This window comes from Mandrillus leucophaeus, unplaced genomic scaffold, assembly GCF_000951045.1.
Source record: "Mandrillus leucophaeus isolate KB7577 unplaced genomic scaffold, Mleu.le_1.0 Scaffold56, whole genome shotgun sequence".
NCBI lineage: Eukaryota > Metazoa > Chordata > Mammalia > Primates > Cercopithecidae > Mandrillus > Mandrillus leucophaeus.
The window spans coordinates 2282157-2297737 of record NW_012106030.1 but is presented as its reverse complement, the minus strand read 5'-3'; the positions used below and the strand labels follow the sequence as shown (position 1 = coordinate 2297737).

Genomic DNA, 15581 nt, shown 5'->3' with positions numbered 1-15581 from the left:
GCAGGAGAATCGCTTGAACCCAGGAGGCGGAGGTTGCAGTGAGCCAAGATCAGGCCACTGCACTCCAGCCTGGGCGACAGAGTGAGACTCCATCTCAAAAGAAAAAAAAAAAAAAAGAAGTTAAACACAGAAAGCCACATGTTGCATGATTCCATTTGTAGGAAACATATGGAACAGGTGAGTCCATAGGGACAAAAAAGCAGAAAGCAGGGACTGCAAGGTGTCGGGGATAGGGAGTAAACTGCTTTATGGACACAGGTTTCCTTTTGGAGTGATGAAAATGTCTTCTGGAACTAGACAAAAGTCATGGCTATACAACAGTGTGAATGCTATCAAATGTTACTAATGGTAAATTTTGTTACGAAAATTATACCACATAAAATATATAGTACCTTACATATAAGCATTCTATAAACTTTACATATTTTTTTATAGCAAAATGAACAAAATTGTCTCTCAAACAGGCAATCACCTAAGTATATTATTAAATACATTTTTAGGCCGGGTGCGGTGTCTCACGTCTGTAATCCCAGCACTTTCGGAGGCCAAGGAGGGTGGATCACTTGAGGTCAGGAGTTCAAGACCAACCTGGCCAAGACAGGGAAATCCCATCTCTACTAAAAATACAAAAATTAGCCGGGCCTGGTGGCGGGCACCTGTAATCCCAGCTACTTGGGAGGCTGAGGCATGAGAATTGCCTGAACCTGAGAGGCAGAGGTTGCAGTGAGCCGAGATCACACCACTGCACTCCAGCCTGGGCAACAGAGCAAGACTCATCTCAAAAAAAAAAATTATTTATTTATTTTTTAAATCACTGAATGTTATGCAGCCTTTGAAGAGCATGAACATGATCTACAAGTACTCACATGGAAAAATGTGACAGCAATAAAAAGCTTCAGATCAGCATATATGGTATGACTTATGTTAAGTCATGTTATAACACACATGCTCACCTATAATCCCAGTACTTTGGGGGGCTGAGGGGGGAGGATTGCTTAAGGACAGGAGTTTGAGGCCAGAATGGGCAACATTACACGACTCCATCTCCAGAAAAATAAAAAAAAAAAAATTAGCCAGGCTTGATGGTGCACGCCTACTAGTCCCACCTACTCAGGAGACTGAGGCGGGAGGATCACTGGAGCCCAGGAGTCTGAGGCTGCAGTGAGCCATGATGGTGCCACTGTACTCAAGCCTGGGCAACGGAGTGAGATCCTGTCTCTAAACAAAAACAAAAACAAAATAAAATAGGTCGGGCGTGGTGGTTCACCCCTATAATCCCAGCACTTTGGGAGGCCAAGGCGGGTGGATCACCTGAGGTCCAGAGTTTGAGACCAGCCTGGCCAACATGGTGAAACCCTGTCTCTACTAAAAATACAAAATTAGCCAGGCGTGATGGTGCATGCCTGTAATCCCAGCTACTCGGGAGGCTGAGGCAGGAGAATCGCTTGAAACCAGGAGGTGGAGGTTGCAGTGAGCTGAGATTGTGCCACTGCACTATAGCCTGGGCGACAGAGCCAGGTTCTGTCTCAAATAAATAAATAAATACAAATAAAATAAAATAAAATACACACGTTCATGCACAGATATGTGCCTAGAAAATGGCTGGAAGGATAATACAAGAAAACTGAGAACAGTGGTTATCTCTGGCATGAATAGCACAGAGGGGCAGGTAATGACCCCCCTGCTTTTTTTAAATTTCATACCCTTCTATATTGATTTTGTGTGTGTACAATATATAGCACTTTGGGGTTTTTAAATGTAAGTTCAGAGTTAACAGTGTCACATGGCAGTCAAAAAATTCAAATCTGCTCCTAGATGGCGTTACTAGAAATAAACAATCTAGAACATGGGAGGTAATGACTAGATTTCAGAATTAAAGTGTACTGGCTTTATAACTCTTATGAGGCATCAAACTTGTCACTTTCTCAGTGTAAAAATTCTTCAGTGTCTGAGAGTGGTTTCTGCACATAGTCACAGGGACAAGGTAAGTTCTGCTGCACAGAGGGTAGAGCGTACCAGAAGTGGTCACCAAATATTTGCTCAGTGTTCTCAGAGTCCCAAATACCACGTAAGGCAAACGATGTTTTAAGCTTTTGTTTAGCCTTTCTCGTTAACTTGTTTAAGAATGTTTTAAAAAAATTCAATTAATAGGCTGGGCGCGGTGGCTTATGCCTGTAATCCCAGCACTTTGGGAGGCTGAGGCAGGCGATCACTTGAGGTCAGGAGTTCGAGACCAGCCTGGCCAACGTGGTGAAACTCTGTCTCTACTCAAAATACGAAAATTAGCCAGTCGTGGTGGGAGGTGTCTGTAGTCCCAGCTACTCAGGAGAATGAGGCAGGTGAATTGCTTGATCCCGGGAGGTGGAGGTTGCAGTGAACCGAGATTGCGCCACTCCACTCCAGCCTGCATGAGTGATCAACTCTGCCCCCCCCCCAAAAAAAAAGAGAGAGAAAAAGAAAGAAAAAGGAAAAAAAATTAAATTAATAGAGGAGCATAAGATAATATTAAAGAGAACCCATCCACAAGCCTGAACTCTTAAAAAAAAAATCATTTTATTGATCCTTTACCATACAAAATTTATTCAAATTACACCCATTTGAAGTGGTAAGATCACAGCTAGAGAACAGGTCACCCTGTAACAAATCTATTTACAAAATCCATCATAAAAGCTTTTTTTTTGTGGTTGTTTTTTACATTATATTACATATTTTCTTTTTTAAACTAGCATACAACACAAAGCTAAACTGATTCGTAGTTTGCCTACTCCCAATTTTGGGAGAAATACTTCCTTTTTACAAAATCACGTACCCCGTAGGAAGAGAAATTCCCACACCCTGACAATTGCCACCCGACTTACTCTGCAAGCCATCTTCCTTCAAATCCCTCCTTCTCATACACACGAGTTGTCATGCACACACTGAATTCTTATTTTCTTTTTCCTGAAAGCTTAAGCTTTAAATACTGCAATTTTATTTACAGATCTACACATACAACAAAAAAGAAAACAAGAACCACAACAAAGAACAGAAAAAACAACAAAACGAAGTAACACTCTTAAAAAATCACAAACCAGCTAGAAAGTATTCTGGCAGTGTTTACAAATTAATTGCTATTTTTGTACAAAATTGCTAAATAATGAAAATGTGAGTAGACTACATATCCACTTAAATAAAACGATTGCGATGCACAACTCTGTACATATAAACACATACCTAACACTGTTTGACAGCTCATGTGTTGCCCTTTATACATTTTATTTTCTAAGGCTCACGCAGTCATAATTCGCACACTTGTAACTTTTAGCCATTTCGTGTGTGAGCTTTAATAGCAGCAACTCAATGGTACCAGGAAACCTGCATACTTAGTACTTAAAGTAACGCAAATACTGTAGTACTAACCCACTTTGTGTGCCGGATACTAAGTCAAAAAGAAAAGTACTTAATGCAAACAAAATACAGTATGGACATCTAATTAATGTACACCAGTTAAGCCCAGTAACTGGAAAAAAAATCTTATGCATGAAGGAACTTTTAAGACTTATTAGTATTCCTTTCATTTTTAAAACAATAAATACGGCATTACATTATGAAAAATTTCAACAAAACACACAACAATCTAGCCAGGTGAGCTCAGTCTTTAGACTTTGGAAAAAATCAGCTTTGTGCAGCTGGCAAAGAGAATTACACAAAGCTGGAAGCAGAGGCAGCTAACCAGATGAGATAAATATGGGAAATGGGGAAAAGCTTGGCATAAATGGTTTCCCATACAGGAAAAAACCCCACAGTGCATTTCCAGTAGGCACTTGACACAAAGCTCCCTCTCCCTCCCCCACCCCAATGCTTCATCTAGGACCACACCGACATTTTGTACCAAGTCCAGTGTGTGTGAGGGGAGGAGGCCAGGGATGGAGGCTGAAGAAGAAAAAAGGAAGATAGTCTGCACCTTTGTTTTTCTTCCCAAACATACACCCACGCATACCCACACAAAGAGTTTAAAGTGCTGGTGTCATCTGTCTTGACCCCACCACCACTTTGCATATTGTGGAAATCTACCTGGAGTAAACTGGCTGGGGCTCTTGTGGTTTTTTGTTTGTGTTTTTTTTATTTTTTCCTAAGGGATATTTTCAATTCAATTAAACATATGAGTTGAGTGCCTACTATGTGCCTACCATTGGGTCAGGCACATAGCATTTCAATTTAACTGTTCGTTTTGAGGTTTGTTCTTGATCTGACTCCCTCATTCCCGCAGTCCTTAGCATCCAAGGAATGCACCGGAGATACTACGCCATATTCCCAGGGGGAGATGGCCACTGCCACCTGCCTGAGGGAAGGCCATTCTTGGACACAACTGGTAGGATTTGCAGCTGACACAAAGCCTCCAACTTGGGACACCATTCCTGAAGAGTAAAGCGGGAGACGCCCTGGCATTGTTTTGCTTCATTTTCTACGTCCCCGACTTCCCTTGGTCCAACTGATTCCTTCATAGAGGAAGGGGAACGGGGTCTGGCCAGAACTATTCCAGCCCCCGACACAGGGCTGCTCCCTGTTCCTGCCAGCTTAAGGAAATGCCACTCACACAATGGGGATGTCTTTCTCCCTAGAGGTCTCTCCATCTGACCCCATCCTGAGAAGTGGTCTCCCTGAGTGCGGTGTAAGAGAGCCCTTTCCCCCGTCACAGGGGCCCGGGAAGCCCAAGGATGGAGGGACCCATGCTTGCTGCTCCTTGGGGCTGTTACGTCATCTGACCTGGTTCTCCTTTCCAACGGGCCACCCATGTCAGCAAGCCCCAGGACTGACTCGCTCCAAGCTCCCCCTCCTGGGAATGGAAGCACGATGGGACAAAGCTCCTTGCAGAGGCTGATAAACCTTAGATCACACAGGTTTAGATGCTCGATCAGTAGAGGTTCTCTCCCTCTGCTTAAGTAATGTGAATTTGCAAAAACCGCTTCAAAGTAAACAATTAAATTGAAATGGTGATGGGTGCCACAGGAATGCTTAAATGGCAGCTAAAACAATAAAAAGTCTAAAACAATCCACAAAGAACTAAGTAGGCATTTGCTACAAATCAACTGGAAACTCACAAACACATTGGGGACAGGGGAATGGGAGTGGTTCATGGAGACAGGAAAATCCACAACAGCTTAGAGTGGCAGAACTCTACTAGTCTTCTGTATCTGCAACAAGTATATTTGAAAACAGGTTCTTCAATCAGAAGGCTGTGGAGGTTTTCTTGACCTCCTACTGGGACACACAGTTCATAGCTTAAACTGAATTATGACAGTAATTTAAATATTCCTAAGAAGAGCTGAAGAAATCCATTTCATACTTTTGCATGACTTCAAGTTTGCATTTGCTGCAGTTCCATTCCATATTAGCAGACCCCAAAGACATGCATTCTGCGGAGAAGGCACGGCTTGAAATGCTATTAAGGAAGATTGCTGTTTCCCAGCGGGCCAGGTGGCCAGACCCCATTCTACAGCCCATCCGTCAGGCACAGCAAGCCAATCCGGGGAGGAAGGAGGAAGGAAAAGTCGGGGTGAGAGACACCTGATTGCACATTTTCTCACTTGCTGACTTAGCCAGGAGATCTTGGAGCCTGGAGCAGAGCAGGGCTTTCCCAAGGGAGCCTGCAACTGTGCGTTTAGACAATTTGTTTATTAATTTTTTAAAAAAATTCATTAAAATGTCAGCTTTCTTCTGAAGTTTGCAGTTTACTTCATGATACTCTCTTGGAGGAAGAAGGTAGGAAGGGACAACACTGCATGACAGATGTTCTGGTTCCATGATAAAAAAATATCGGTTTTTAAGGAGAGTTCACACGAAGCATAATCAACTACACATGAAGTCTTCCACCAGTGGGAGCTTTTCCAAATCGTAAGCATCAAAGAGATCGCTGATGCCTTCCTCCTCCCCGAGGCTCAGGAGATAGTCCTCTTGCAGCAGGGGAGGCAGTAAGTTCACAAACGGTCCTTCTAGGTTGGAAGGAATTTGGTCCTCAGTCTGCTGTAAGAGGTTGGCTGGGGAGGCCAGAGGAGAAAGGTTTCCCATAGAAATTGAGCAATCGCTATGTCCTGAGTTGGTTGAAGCCAAGTCTGAAAGGAAAACATGGGCGGAAACAAAAAATAAGTTAGAAAAATCAAATGAATTTTTCTGGAAGAATGTGTATGTTGCTGTTAGAAAAAAGCATGCGCCTTCTGCTAATAATGACAATGAGATGACTTTATGATGCAGATCACCTTTTATGCTAACAGGTACAAAAAAGTTCCTTGCCACCTCCTCCCCCTTTTAATTTTTGAGACGGGGTCTTATTCTGTTGGCTGGAGTTCAGTGGTGTGATCATGACTCACTGCAGTCTTGAACTCCGGGGTTCAAGGGACCCTCCCACTTCAGCCTCCCAAGTAGCTGGGACTCCAGGTGTGAGCCATCATGCCTGGTTAATCTTTTTTTTTTAGAGACAGGGTTTTGCCACGTTGCCCAGTCTGGTCTCGAACTCCTGGGCTCAAGTGATCTGCCTTCCTTGGCCTCCCAAAGTGCGGAAATTACAGGTGTGAGCCACCACGCCTGGCCATCTTTCTTTGGCCCTAGTCTACTCACTCATTTTTCAAATAACTAGTCAATAAACAAGAATGCATATAGCTTCAACGATGAGAGGATAACAAGTTCAAAAACTTCTCTCTGCTATCTAGGTCATTGTTTAAAGAAAATCAAAACAAAACAGTATATACATACTGAAAAGTTGACTTCCTAGTAGAAACTCACCAACTGAAAAAAGCACTTTTTCTTAAGAGAAGGCATCTTGCTATGTTGTCTATGCTGGAGTGCAGTGGCTAGTCACAGGCAAGCATAGCTCACTCTAACCTCGAACTCCAGGGCTCAAGTGATCCTGTTGCCCCAGCCTCCCTGTAGCTGGGACTACATGAAGAATTCACTGATTTTAACTCAGTCTTTTTTGAACAACTAGCTTATTAAAAAGATCTCTAAAAATACATTTAAGACATATCCACTTTGGATTTCTGTGGTGAAAAAAGATGGCCTTTTGTTTTACCATTGCAGGTGCTGTACTTTTGCTCAGTATTAAATCAGACTTATTCACTTAAATCACCCTTATTCTTGCTGCTATGTAAGGAGACAATAAAAAAAAAAAATTGCATGTATATCCTCAAGCTAGGAAATGGAAAAAAATACATACTGCAAAGAGCTTCCTTTGCTCTTTGCAGAGCGGGAAGAAGTTAGACTTCTTTTCTTTTCATGTTTCTGAGACGGAGTCTCGCTGTGTTGCCAGGCTGGAGTGCAGTGGTGGATCTCGGCTCACTGCAACCTCTGACTCCCTGGTTCAAGTGATTCTCCTGCCTCAGCCTCCCGAGTAGCTGGGATTACAGGCACACGCCACCACGCCCAGCTAATTTTTGTATTTTTAGTAGAGACAGGGTTTCACCATGTTGGCCAGGATGCTCTTGATCTCCCGACCTCGTGGTCCACCCGCCTCGGCCTCCCAAAGTGCTGGGATTACAGGCGTGAGCCACCGCGCCCGGCAAGACTTATTTTCCTAAGGTTCTCCTCCCATATCCTTTCCCCATCTCATTGGGGGGAAAATAAGACAAAAATTCTCCAACAAAGGCTTTTCTCGGCAAACCTTTTTCATTTCCCTCTCTGATGAGCTCTGCGGTGTCATTCAAAGGTGTGTGGTCAAGTGTCTCTGATGATCCACCAAGACAGTTCACAGCTTTGCTCCTCACTTTAGCTGGTTTTCAAAAACACTGCGAGGAAATATTCTCTGCCAATAGCAAAAGTCTGAAGTGACTCCATAAGTGGGTGAAGGAGCCATTTTTCCAAAATCATTATTTTCTTCTGCAAACCAGTCAGAATGTCTTTTAGAACATGTTACCTAATAACAACAGAAGTTTTTGTTTCTTGCCTAGGCTTGTGGTTCCAATACAGATGGTTCTAGTCACCCTCATTTTTAACATAGTTTCCAAAAGACAAAAGTGGAATTTTTACCTTTGGAAGTGGGTTTAGGGATATTCCCATTGTGGTCTTGGTTGTTTGTTTTCATTGGACTGTGTGTTTCAGTCTCTTCTGGACATAAATAAACCTCAATGGGCCCTTGGGTACTTGCCAAATGTATTTGTAGGCTCTATGAACAGAAATGGGAAAAGTTCGAATCATAAGTTCTTTTAGAAATAAAAGCCATAGTAATTTTTATCTAAAAATGGAAAGTAAGAACAATGTTCACTGTTCACTTGCTTTTTCTCTACTAGTCCAACTCTGTCAAAGACGGTTACCCTCTTGAGCAGGGGTCAGCAAACCACAGCCTAAGGGCCAAATCCAGTTCACCAAGTGGCTTTGTAAATAAAGTTTTATTGGAAGAGAGTCACACTCATTCCCATTGTTTATTATTGCCTCTGGCTGTTTTCATATTCAGTGGCAGAGGTGCACAGTTGAACAGTCCAGACACAGGGTGTAAGGCTCGCAAAGACAAAAATATTTACCACCTACCTGACAGTCAATGAAAATGTTTGCTGAGTCCTGCCCTAGAGAAAGAAAACTTTTTTGGGGGGTTTGGGGGAGGGGAGACTCAGTCTGAAAATAGCACAATGGGTGAGGTGAATTGTGTTCTTTGGATATATTCTTTTTCTGCAAATTATTACAAGGTCCTTTAAGTGTTCCAAATACAGTATTTCCATGTTATTGTTCCTTTATGGTAGGACTTTTTCATGTGGAACTGTATACTGATGAATAGTATTCTTAAGTGCTAGGAACTGCATCTATTAAGAGAATGCAGCGTACTAACAGTTAAAAATCTTTTTCATCTAGGTCAAAGAGCTATTATTATCTTTTAGGGTAAGAAGTCTACCCTAGATGGAAGCGTGTAACTTTTATTCTCTTTTTATCTCCTATGGATTTTCTTTTTACTACAGCTCTTTATGTTATAGTTATAGTCTAGGCCTCTATTATCCAAGTATATCTGAAAATCATAAAAATATGCCCCCTACTTTCTTACAATATTCTAGTCTATCAGCTAACCCAAAGCCCCATTTGATCTCTCAAAATGTTATAAACTAGGGAGAAACTTTAAAACATTTATATATCTGTTTGTGGTGGGGACCATATACAGGATAATCAATATAAGCTTTCCAAAGTGATTCCAATTGATCAAAACCGTCTGATGACAAATTATGAAAAAGAGAAAGTACAAGAGGGACAGGGTATCATATACCACTTTGAAGTGAACATCCTGCTAGGTCCAAGTTAGGCTGTTTGAATACTCAATGAACATCAAACCGTCGAAATGTTTTAAAATGTATGGTTAAGTAAAATAAATGGGAAAGAACCATCAAGTTCATAGGAGGGGGACAGACTTTAACTATGAGTCAATGACTCTTCAGTTTCAGGCATTCCAAAAAGATCTTTGCAGATGAACAAAGACGCTGTCTCCTTACCTCTATTGAGTCAGGCACTTCAAGTCTTGTTTCTGGAGGGGCTTTCACAACTATAACAGTTTGGTCTTTAAGGCCACTAATTTTTCGAATATCTTGATATGTAACATAAGCTAACGTAAAGAGTGTCAAGGAATCTTCCATCTAATTACCTCAGATATAAGTATGACGAAAATGACAAAATAAGTGCATGGAAAATTTTAAAGTATTTTATGACTTAGAGAAGTATGCACATGTCTCCCCTTTCTGGACCTGCAAATGTTTAGGGTCTCCCATGAATCTTCATTTCTGGTTGACACTCTAAACAACTAAAGAAATGAATAGCTTTATCCCACCCATTTCTAAAAGACTATGGCTATGTAAAATATGAAACATAGAAACAGAATAGTTAAAATAAATGATCATATGAAAATCAAAAACTAAGTGGTCAGACATTTTATCTTGAAGCCAGGGCCCTTTGCAGCACAGGCATTCCATGAACTCTAATAAAGTGTTCTGTCACTCAAACTGAATGATGGCAGATTCCAATTTGCAGGAAAAAAAAATGTAATCTCTATTAGCCATAATTTTTTTGAAACTCCAGTTACTTCTATCTATAAGCAAGTGTCAGCAGCCACCAAATAAATAAATAAGTAACAAATACATTAGTGGAAGAACTCAGAATACTGCTCAGGCAGACAGCTTGTTTTCTTAAGTGCACCTGGGCTGGTTGTGATTATGTATTGCCTACAGAAAAGAGTGTCATTACTTCTGTTAGAAAAATTATCCTTTGCGTGGTACTATATTAACTCTATCAATATTTCCGTGTTCATGAGGAAGAAAGCAGTTTCCAGGTGCTCTGCGACCTGAATGAATTTGAGAAACACTGATTTAGGAAAAGAGAAAAGAATAATATCTCAGTACTCTTGGTAGTTATTTCTTTTTTCTTTTTGGGACAGTCTTGCTCTGTCACCGAGGCTGGAGTGCAGAGGTGCAATCTCAGCTCACTGCAACCTCCGTCTCCCAGGATAAATGATCCTTGTGCCTCAGCCTGCCAAACAGATGGGACTACAGGCGTGCACCCCCACGCCCGGGTAATTTTTTAAATTTTTAGTAGAGATGGGGTTTCACCATGTTGCCCAGGCTAGTCTTGAACTCCTGGACTCAAGTGATCTGCCTGCCTTCGGCCTCCAGAAGTGCTGGGATTGCAGGTGTGAGTCACGGCGCCCGGCCTTGGCAGTTTTTTCTAAGCACCGAACAATTCTTTTCAATGTCCTGGCAGCCAAGCCTAAAAGGCTATCATGAAAGAATACAGTACTTACGATAGGACAAAAATATTCAAGTGAGCTTGACACTTGGCACTAAAAGAGAGAAGTCCGCATGGCTTTCTTATATAAGGGACATGGAGTAAACAATTAATGTACAATGTCTTTAGCCAATTATTATTTTTTACATGAACCCACAAAAAATTCCTAGGACAAAACACCAAGTAACAAACCAATGAAGGCATTTCAGCAGGTAGTATAATGTATTTAATAGCTAAAGTCTGTGATCTAATATGTTTAATATAAAAAAAGGGGGGGGCTTAGAGAGCCTAGATGAAGTCTTGTCCCTTACAATAGTAGCTTCTGTCTTTCTTTTCTTTTCTTTTTTTTTTTTTGAGATGGAGTCCTACTCTGTCACCAAGGCTGGAGTGCAGTGCCACGATCTCAGCTCACTGCCACCTCCGTCTCTCAGGTTCAAGTGATTCTCCTGCCTCAGCCTCCCGAGTAGCTGGGATCACAGGCGCGCACCACCATAGCTGGCTACTTTTTTGTATTTTTAGTAGAGATAAGGTTTCACCATGTTGGCGAGGCTGGTCTTGAACTCCTGACCTTGAGTGATCTGCCCGCCTCAGCCTCCCAAAAGTGCGGGGGTTACAGGCGTGAGTCACTGTTCCTGGCTGTGGTAGCTTCCTATTAGAAACTGAAGGCAGCTATGGAACTACTAATCCAGAAAAAAAGCATATTCACACAAAACTGCAAACATATGTAGGGGATCTATCACAGACTATCTCCTTCAAATCTTTACAGTTGAGATGATGGCTAATTCAGTGTTGAGCTTACAGCGGCTGCTCTTGCAGGATTCTGGGTTTTAGATCACTACATAACCCATCAAAGAAGCCAATGGATGCCTTTATAGAAGGCCAGGCAGTTCTGAGTTTTTACTGAGAACACTGGAGAAAACTGACAACCAGGTACTTACACTACAGCCCACTGTCAGAAAGCTGTATGACAAGAACTTATTAAAATAAAAACTCATCGCTTCTTGGCCTTTTGGCTAAGATCAAGCGTAAAAGAAAAACTCGTCTACAATTACTCAACATGCTGCAGGAAGGAAAATTTCAACACATTTGTGAACAAGCTGTACCAATTTGGGAACTGAATGGTGAACAGAAATAAATTGTGCAAATATATTTTCTAATCTTACAAACTTAAAAGTGCTTCCTTTGTGGCTCCCTCCTGAATTTACTCCTTGGGTTCGAAGTTCCCTGCAAGGAAGCTTTCATTTTTGGCAACAAAGGCCCCAGAGAAAGCTAATATAGGTGACAATGCCATAAGCCCACATGTCCCGGAAGGCTGCCAATCACATGTAACCACCGTATCTTCCACAATAGGGCTGCCAACCAAACAATGACTGCAACAGCCCAACTGTTGGTTTCTTCCCCTGTAAACCCACTCTGCCCACCACTGGGGGCCCAAATCACTATACTTCTCTCTCTTCCATCTCACTAACTATCAGCTGACAAGGTTAATTCTCTATCAACAGGAAATGAACAACTGCAGGTTTGAAAAACTGCCAAGATTGGAGGAAAATAAATATCTCCATATCCTCCAAGGGGAGGCCTATTAAAGATGAGACACTAGAAGAATCTGGGCAGAACACATTTTATTTTCTGTCAAATAATGGTAGATGTGGCATCCTCAGAAGTATGGAACTAAAACTAGAGATGGGATAACTTACAGTATTGTTTTATGTCTTCTTCTAATAACTGAGAATATTGGCAAGTCTCGTTTGACATAATGTGGCAATCGCTCTCTTATTTTGTCTGTGGTGAGACGATGAAGAGCAAGTTTTCCTGAGATCGTCAATAGATTGTCAGGAAGTTGAGAACAAGAACTGACCTTTTGTATTTTTATTTCCAAGGACTAATGTTTGTAGCGGAACAGATGAATTAAGAGGGGTTTCTCAGGTCTTGGGGTGCTTTCGAAATCAGTTTTTGTATTGGGAATCAGTAGAATGTACTTTAAGAGTTATAGTATGATTTTTCTCTACTCTTTCAAACCCTTCAACTACAGCCCAATCAGATAGATTTAACCAATTTCAATCGCTACAATATCTGGTGAAAAGAAAATAGAATGTGAGAACCCCAACAGTGACAGCTAACACCCACCAAAAATCTGGGAAGCCAAAGACGAATCTGCTTAGTGTTGTCATTAATATTAATACCGACACCTTATGTATCTTTTAATAGTGTGGCCTTACGCTGAAGTGTACCCATATGTCTCAACCACACATGAAAAAATGCTTTAAAAAACAGTTCCCACCTGGTATCAAAATAGATAATAGGATCGAGTTGGTGACCATCTTACCATAAATACTGACTTTTTAGGCAAAGCTAACTGGGTTTGCACACACATGTGCATACACACACACACACACACACACACACGCAGGCACACAGGTACTCATTTGCATGACATCAGAATAATAATCTACCTTGTGCATAAGTCAGATTGTCAACTCTGGAAATAGTCTACGAAGCACTAACCCCCAGTGAACCGGCGGCACAAAGGATATCTTTGATTCTCTGAATCCTCGGTTAACAGTTTGAGGTCCAGGGTGCAGCTTTGGATCAGTTCATCTAATTTCTTCTCTTCCTGACTGAGCTCGGTCACTTCTTTTGACAGGCCTTGACACTGGGCCAGCATGCCCCCATCCTCAGACAGACTGCAGCCCCTAGAAACCCAAACACAGACTCTTCATGGCTACTCATGGGAGGGAGGGGAAGGAGAAATGATCCTTTGGGTAAAAGTCTCCTCTTGACACAGGAGGTCACATTGCTTGTTAGCCAAGTGTTAACATTAGAACATTTATACATATATATATTTTTTTCATAAATACAGTTCTGCACTTTTCACAGCATAGAAATTTAGTGAAAGAGCACTGCTATTTTCAGGATTCTTTCCTCCAGGGGAGGTCTGTTTCTTCAGAAGGTTCAAATTCAGAGGGCAAAAGAAGGCAACCACCTTCCTCCCCTGCCCCATGGCTCCCAGGTGATAGGGGGAAGAAAGGGGAAAAAGGATAAAAAGAGACAGAGAAGATGGAATGGTTCAAAATTTAAAAAAAAAAAAAAAGAAAACAACCCATCCAAAAAAAGCATGAAAAACCCAGGTCATTACTGAGGGTCTTATACCAACAACTAAAAAGAAAAGAAAGTAAAGGAAACAGATGTATGTGATGTATGCAAGAACCGAGACCAGCACCCAATATATTTCTCTAAACCAGAGGCCAAAATGGGTTACCACACTTTAAACAAAATTCCAAAGAGTGCAAAAAAGGTACCTATTCATCTTCTATCTGAATTAGTATTTTTTCAAAGCCCTCCTATAACGGAATTATTCCTTCTAAAATGCTTTAATAATTCAATACTGTGCTTATAGTGGCTATTTAGATGCTCTAAAAATCACAAAATATATTACATATGTAATCATACAGGTGGGTGTATAAGTATCATGCTACCATCCCTGCTCTACAGACGAAATGGAGAGATTTAAGTCTTGCCTTAATTTACTCAGAAAGTGAGTTAATCTGCTATTAGAACCATGGATAAAGATACTCTGTAACTATGCAGTTGTACATATACACATAGATAACCCACAAGCCATCATCTCCAGATTCTTATGAGAAACAAGCTGAAGACGTGTACACATCTGTCAGATACACATGTGGGTGCACACAGACATCAATGTAACAGATGAATAGCAGTCCATTTGCCAGTTGTAGGGACCTCTTTAAGGATCCCCTTGCTTGATGCTGATCTAATATAAATCCTTTTATCTCTGACAGTATCTAAACAAAGTCTCTTTGTAAAGAGACTTTGAACTTCTGGCTTAGAAGCCGAGGAGGGAAGAGAGAACGAGAGAGAAGAAAACAGTAGGAGAGAAAAGAAAAGAAATTGTGGGCATGGATGTGAAAGCGTGAACTAAGAAACTAGGCAGTTTGAAACGACCCCCTCAGAGCCAGGGCATGGGGAGGACTCCTACTCACATCCACTGGACGTTGTTTTTAGACTTCTTCTTAATGAGGTGGATGCCTTCCAGAACGTTGGTGATATCATAAATCCTTCTCTTTTGCACTTTTAGCACTTCTGCTGCCTTGTTCAAATCCAAGACCCCATCGGGTGACTGGCTCAGGAGCTGAATGAACTTCTTGGTGAGCAGACCAAGAGACGTATCATACCGCGTTTTTTCTGAGGGAGATTTTGGAGCTTAAAGAAAAACAAAAACCGAGCGGGTGGGGGATAGGGGGAAAGGTAAAGAAATGAAGGGTGTCTTTGCAGTCAAGCAAGCTCTCTTTCCCACTGCAGCCAAAGTATTAGTATCTGAAGCAAGGCTGTCATTGCTGTTGTTGTTGGCAAGTCATAGAAAGCTATGAAAGTTTTTTATTAGAACAGGAAGGGACAGTAAAAATTCCAGGGTTTGATGAAAGCATTTCACCTTGAATTTCTCAAGTTTCTACCTTGGCTTACACGATTCCCTGTCTCTAATGAAGAATTTACACATAGCAGGAGCTAAAAAATATCTTTCAAATGAATGAAAGAGTGCTGTGACCTCAGGGGACCAGCACACATGAGGTCTACGGTGATGGAGCCAGGCTATGAATCTCACTAGCACTGCAGGACAAGATCTTAAACAGACCCGTCTCAAATGGCCTTTCAGGCTCTGGTATCTGTGTGTGCATGTATCACCTGTTCACCAATTTTCCAAATAATGCTTCATTTTGATAAATAATTACCTGGAAAAGTCTTCTGCCAAATCTCCCCATCTCTCTTAAAGGAAATTTCCTTATTTAATATTGTACTTGTTCCCCCATAGGTGCACAAGTCAAGGTTTTAATTTAGTG

At 41.5% G+C, this 15581-nt stretch overlaps 1 protein-coding gene across 1 annotated transcript in view; it reads right to left on the bottom strand.

Moving 5' to 3' along the window:
- Positions 1-2531: 2531 nt before the first annotated feature.
- E2F3 (E2F transcription factor 3) overlaps positions 2532-15581 on the bottom strand; it is a 90848-nt gene continuing 77798 nt past the window's right edge. The window contains exons 4-7 of the mRNA XM_011998163.1: positions 13257-13415; positions 9441-9555; positions 7999-8134; positions 2532-6092 (exon numbers count right to left, since the gene is read on the bottom strand). Of these exons, the coding sequence (XP_011853553.1) occupies positions 5830-6092; positions 7999-8134; positions 9441-9555; positions 13257-13415 (673 nt within the window). The 3' untranslated portion in view covers positions 2532-5829. The remainder of the gene's footprint in view (positions 6093-7998; positions 8135-9440; positions 9556-13256; positions 13416-15581) is intronic.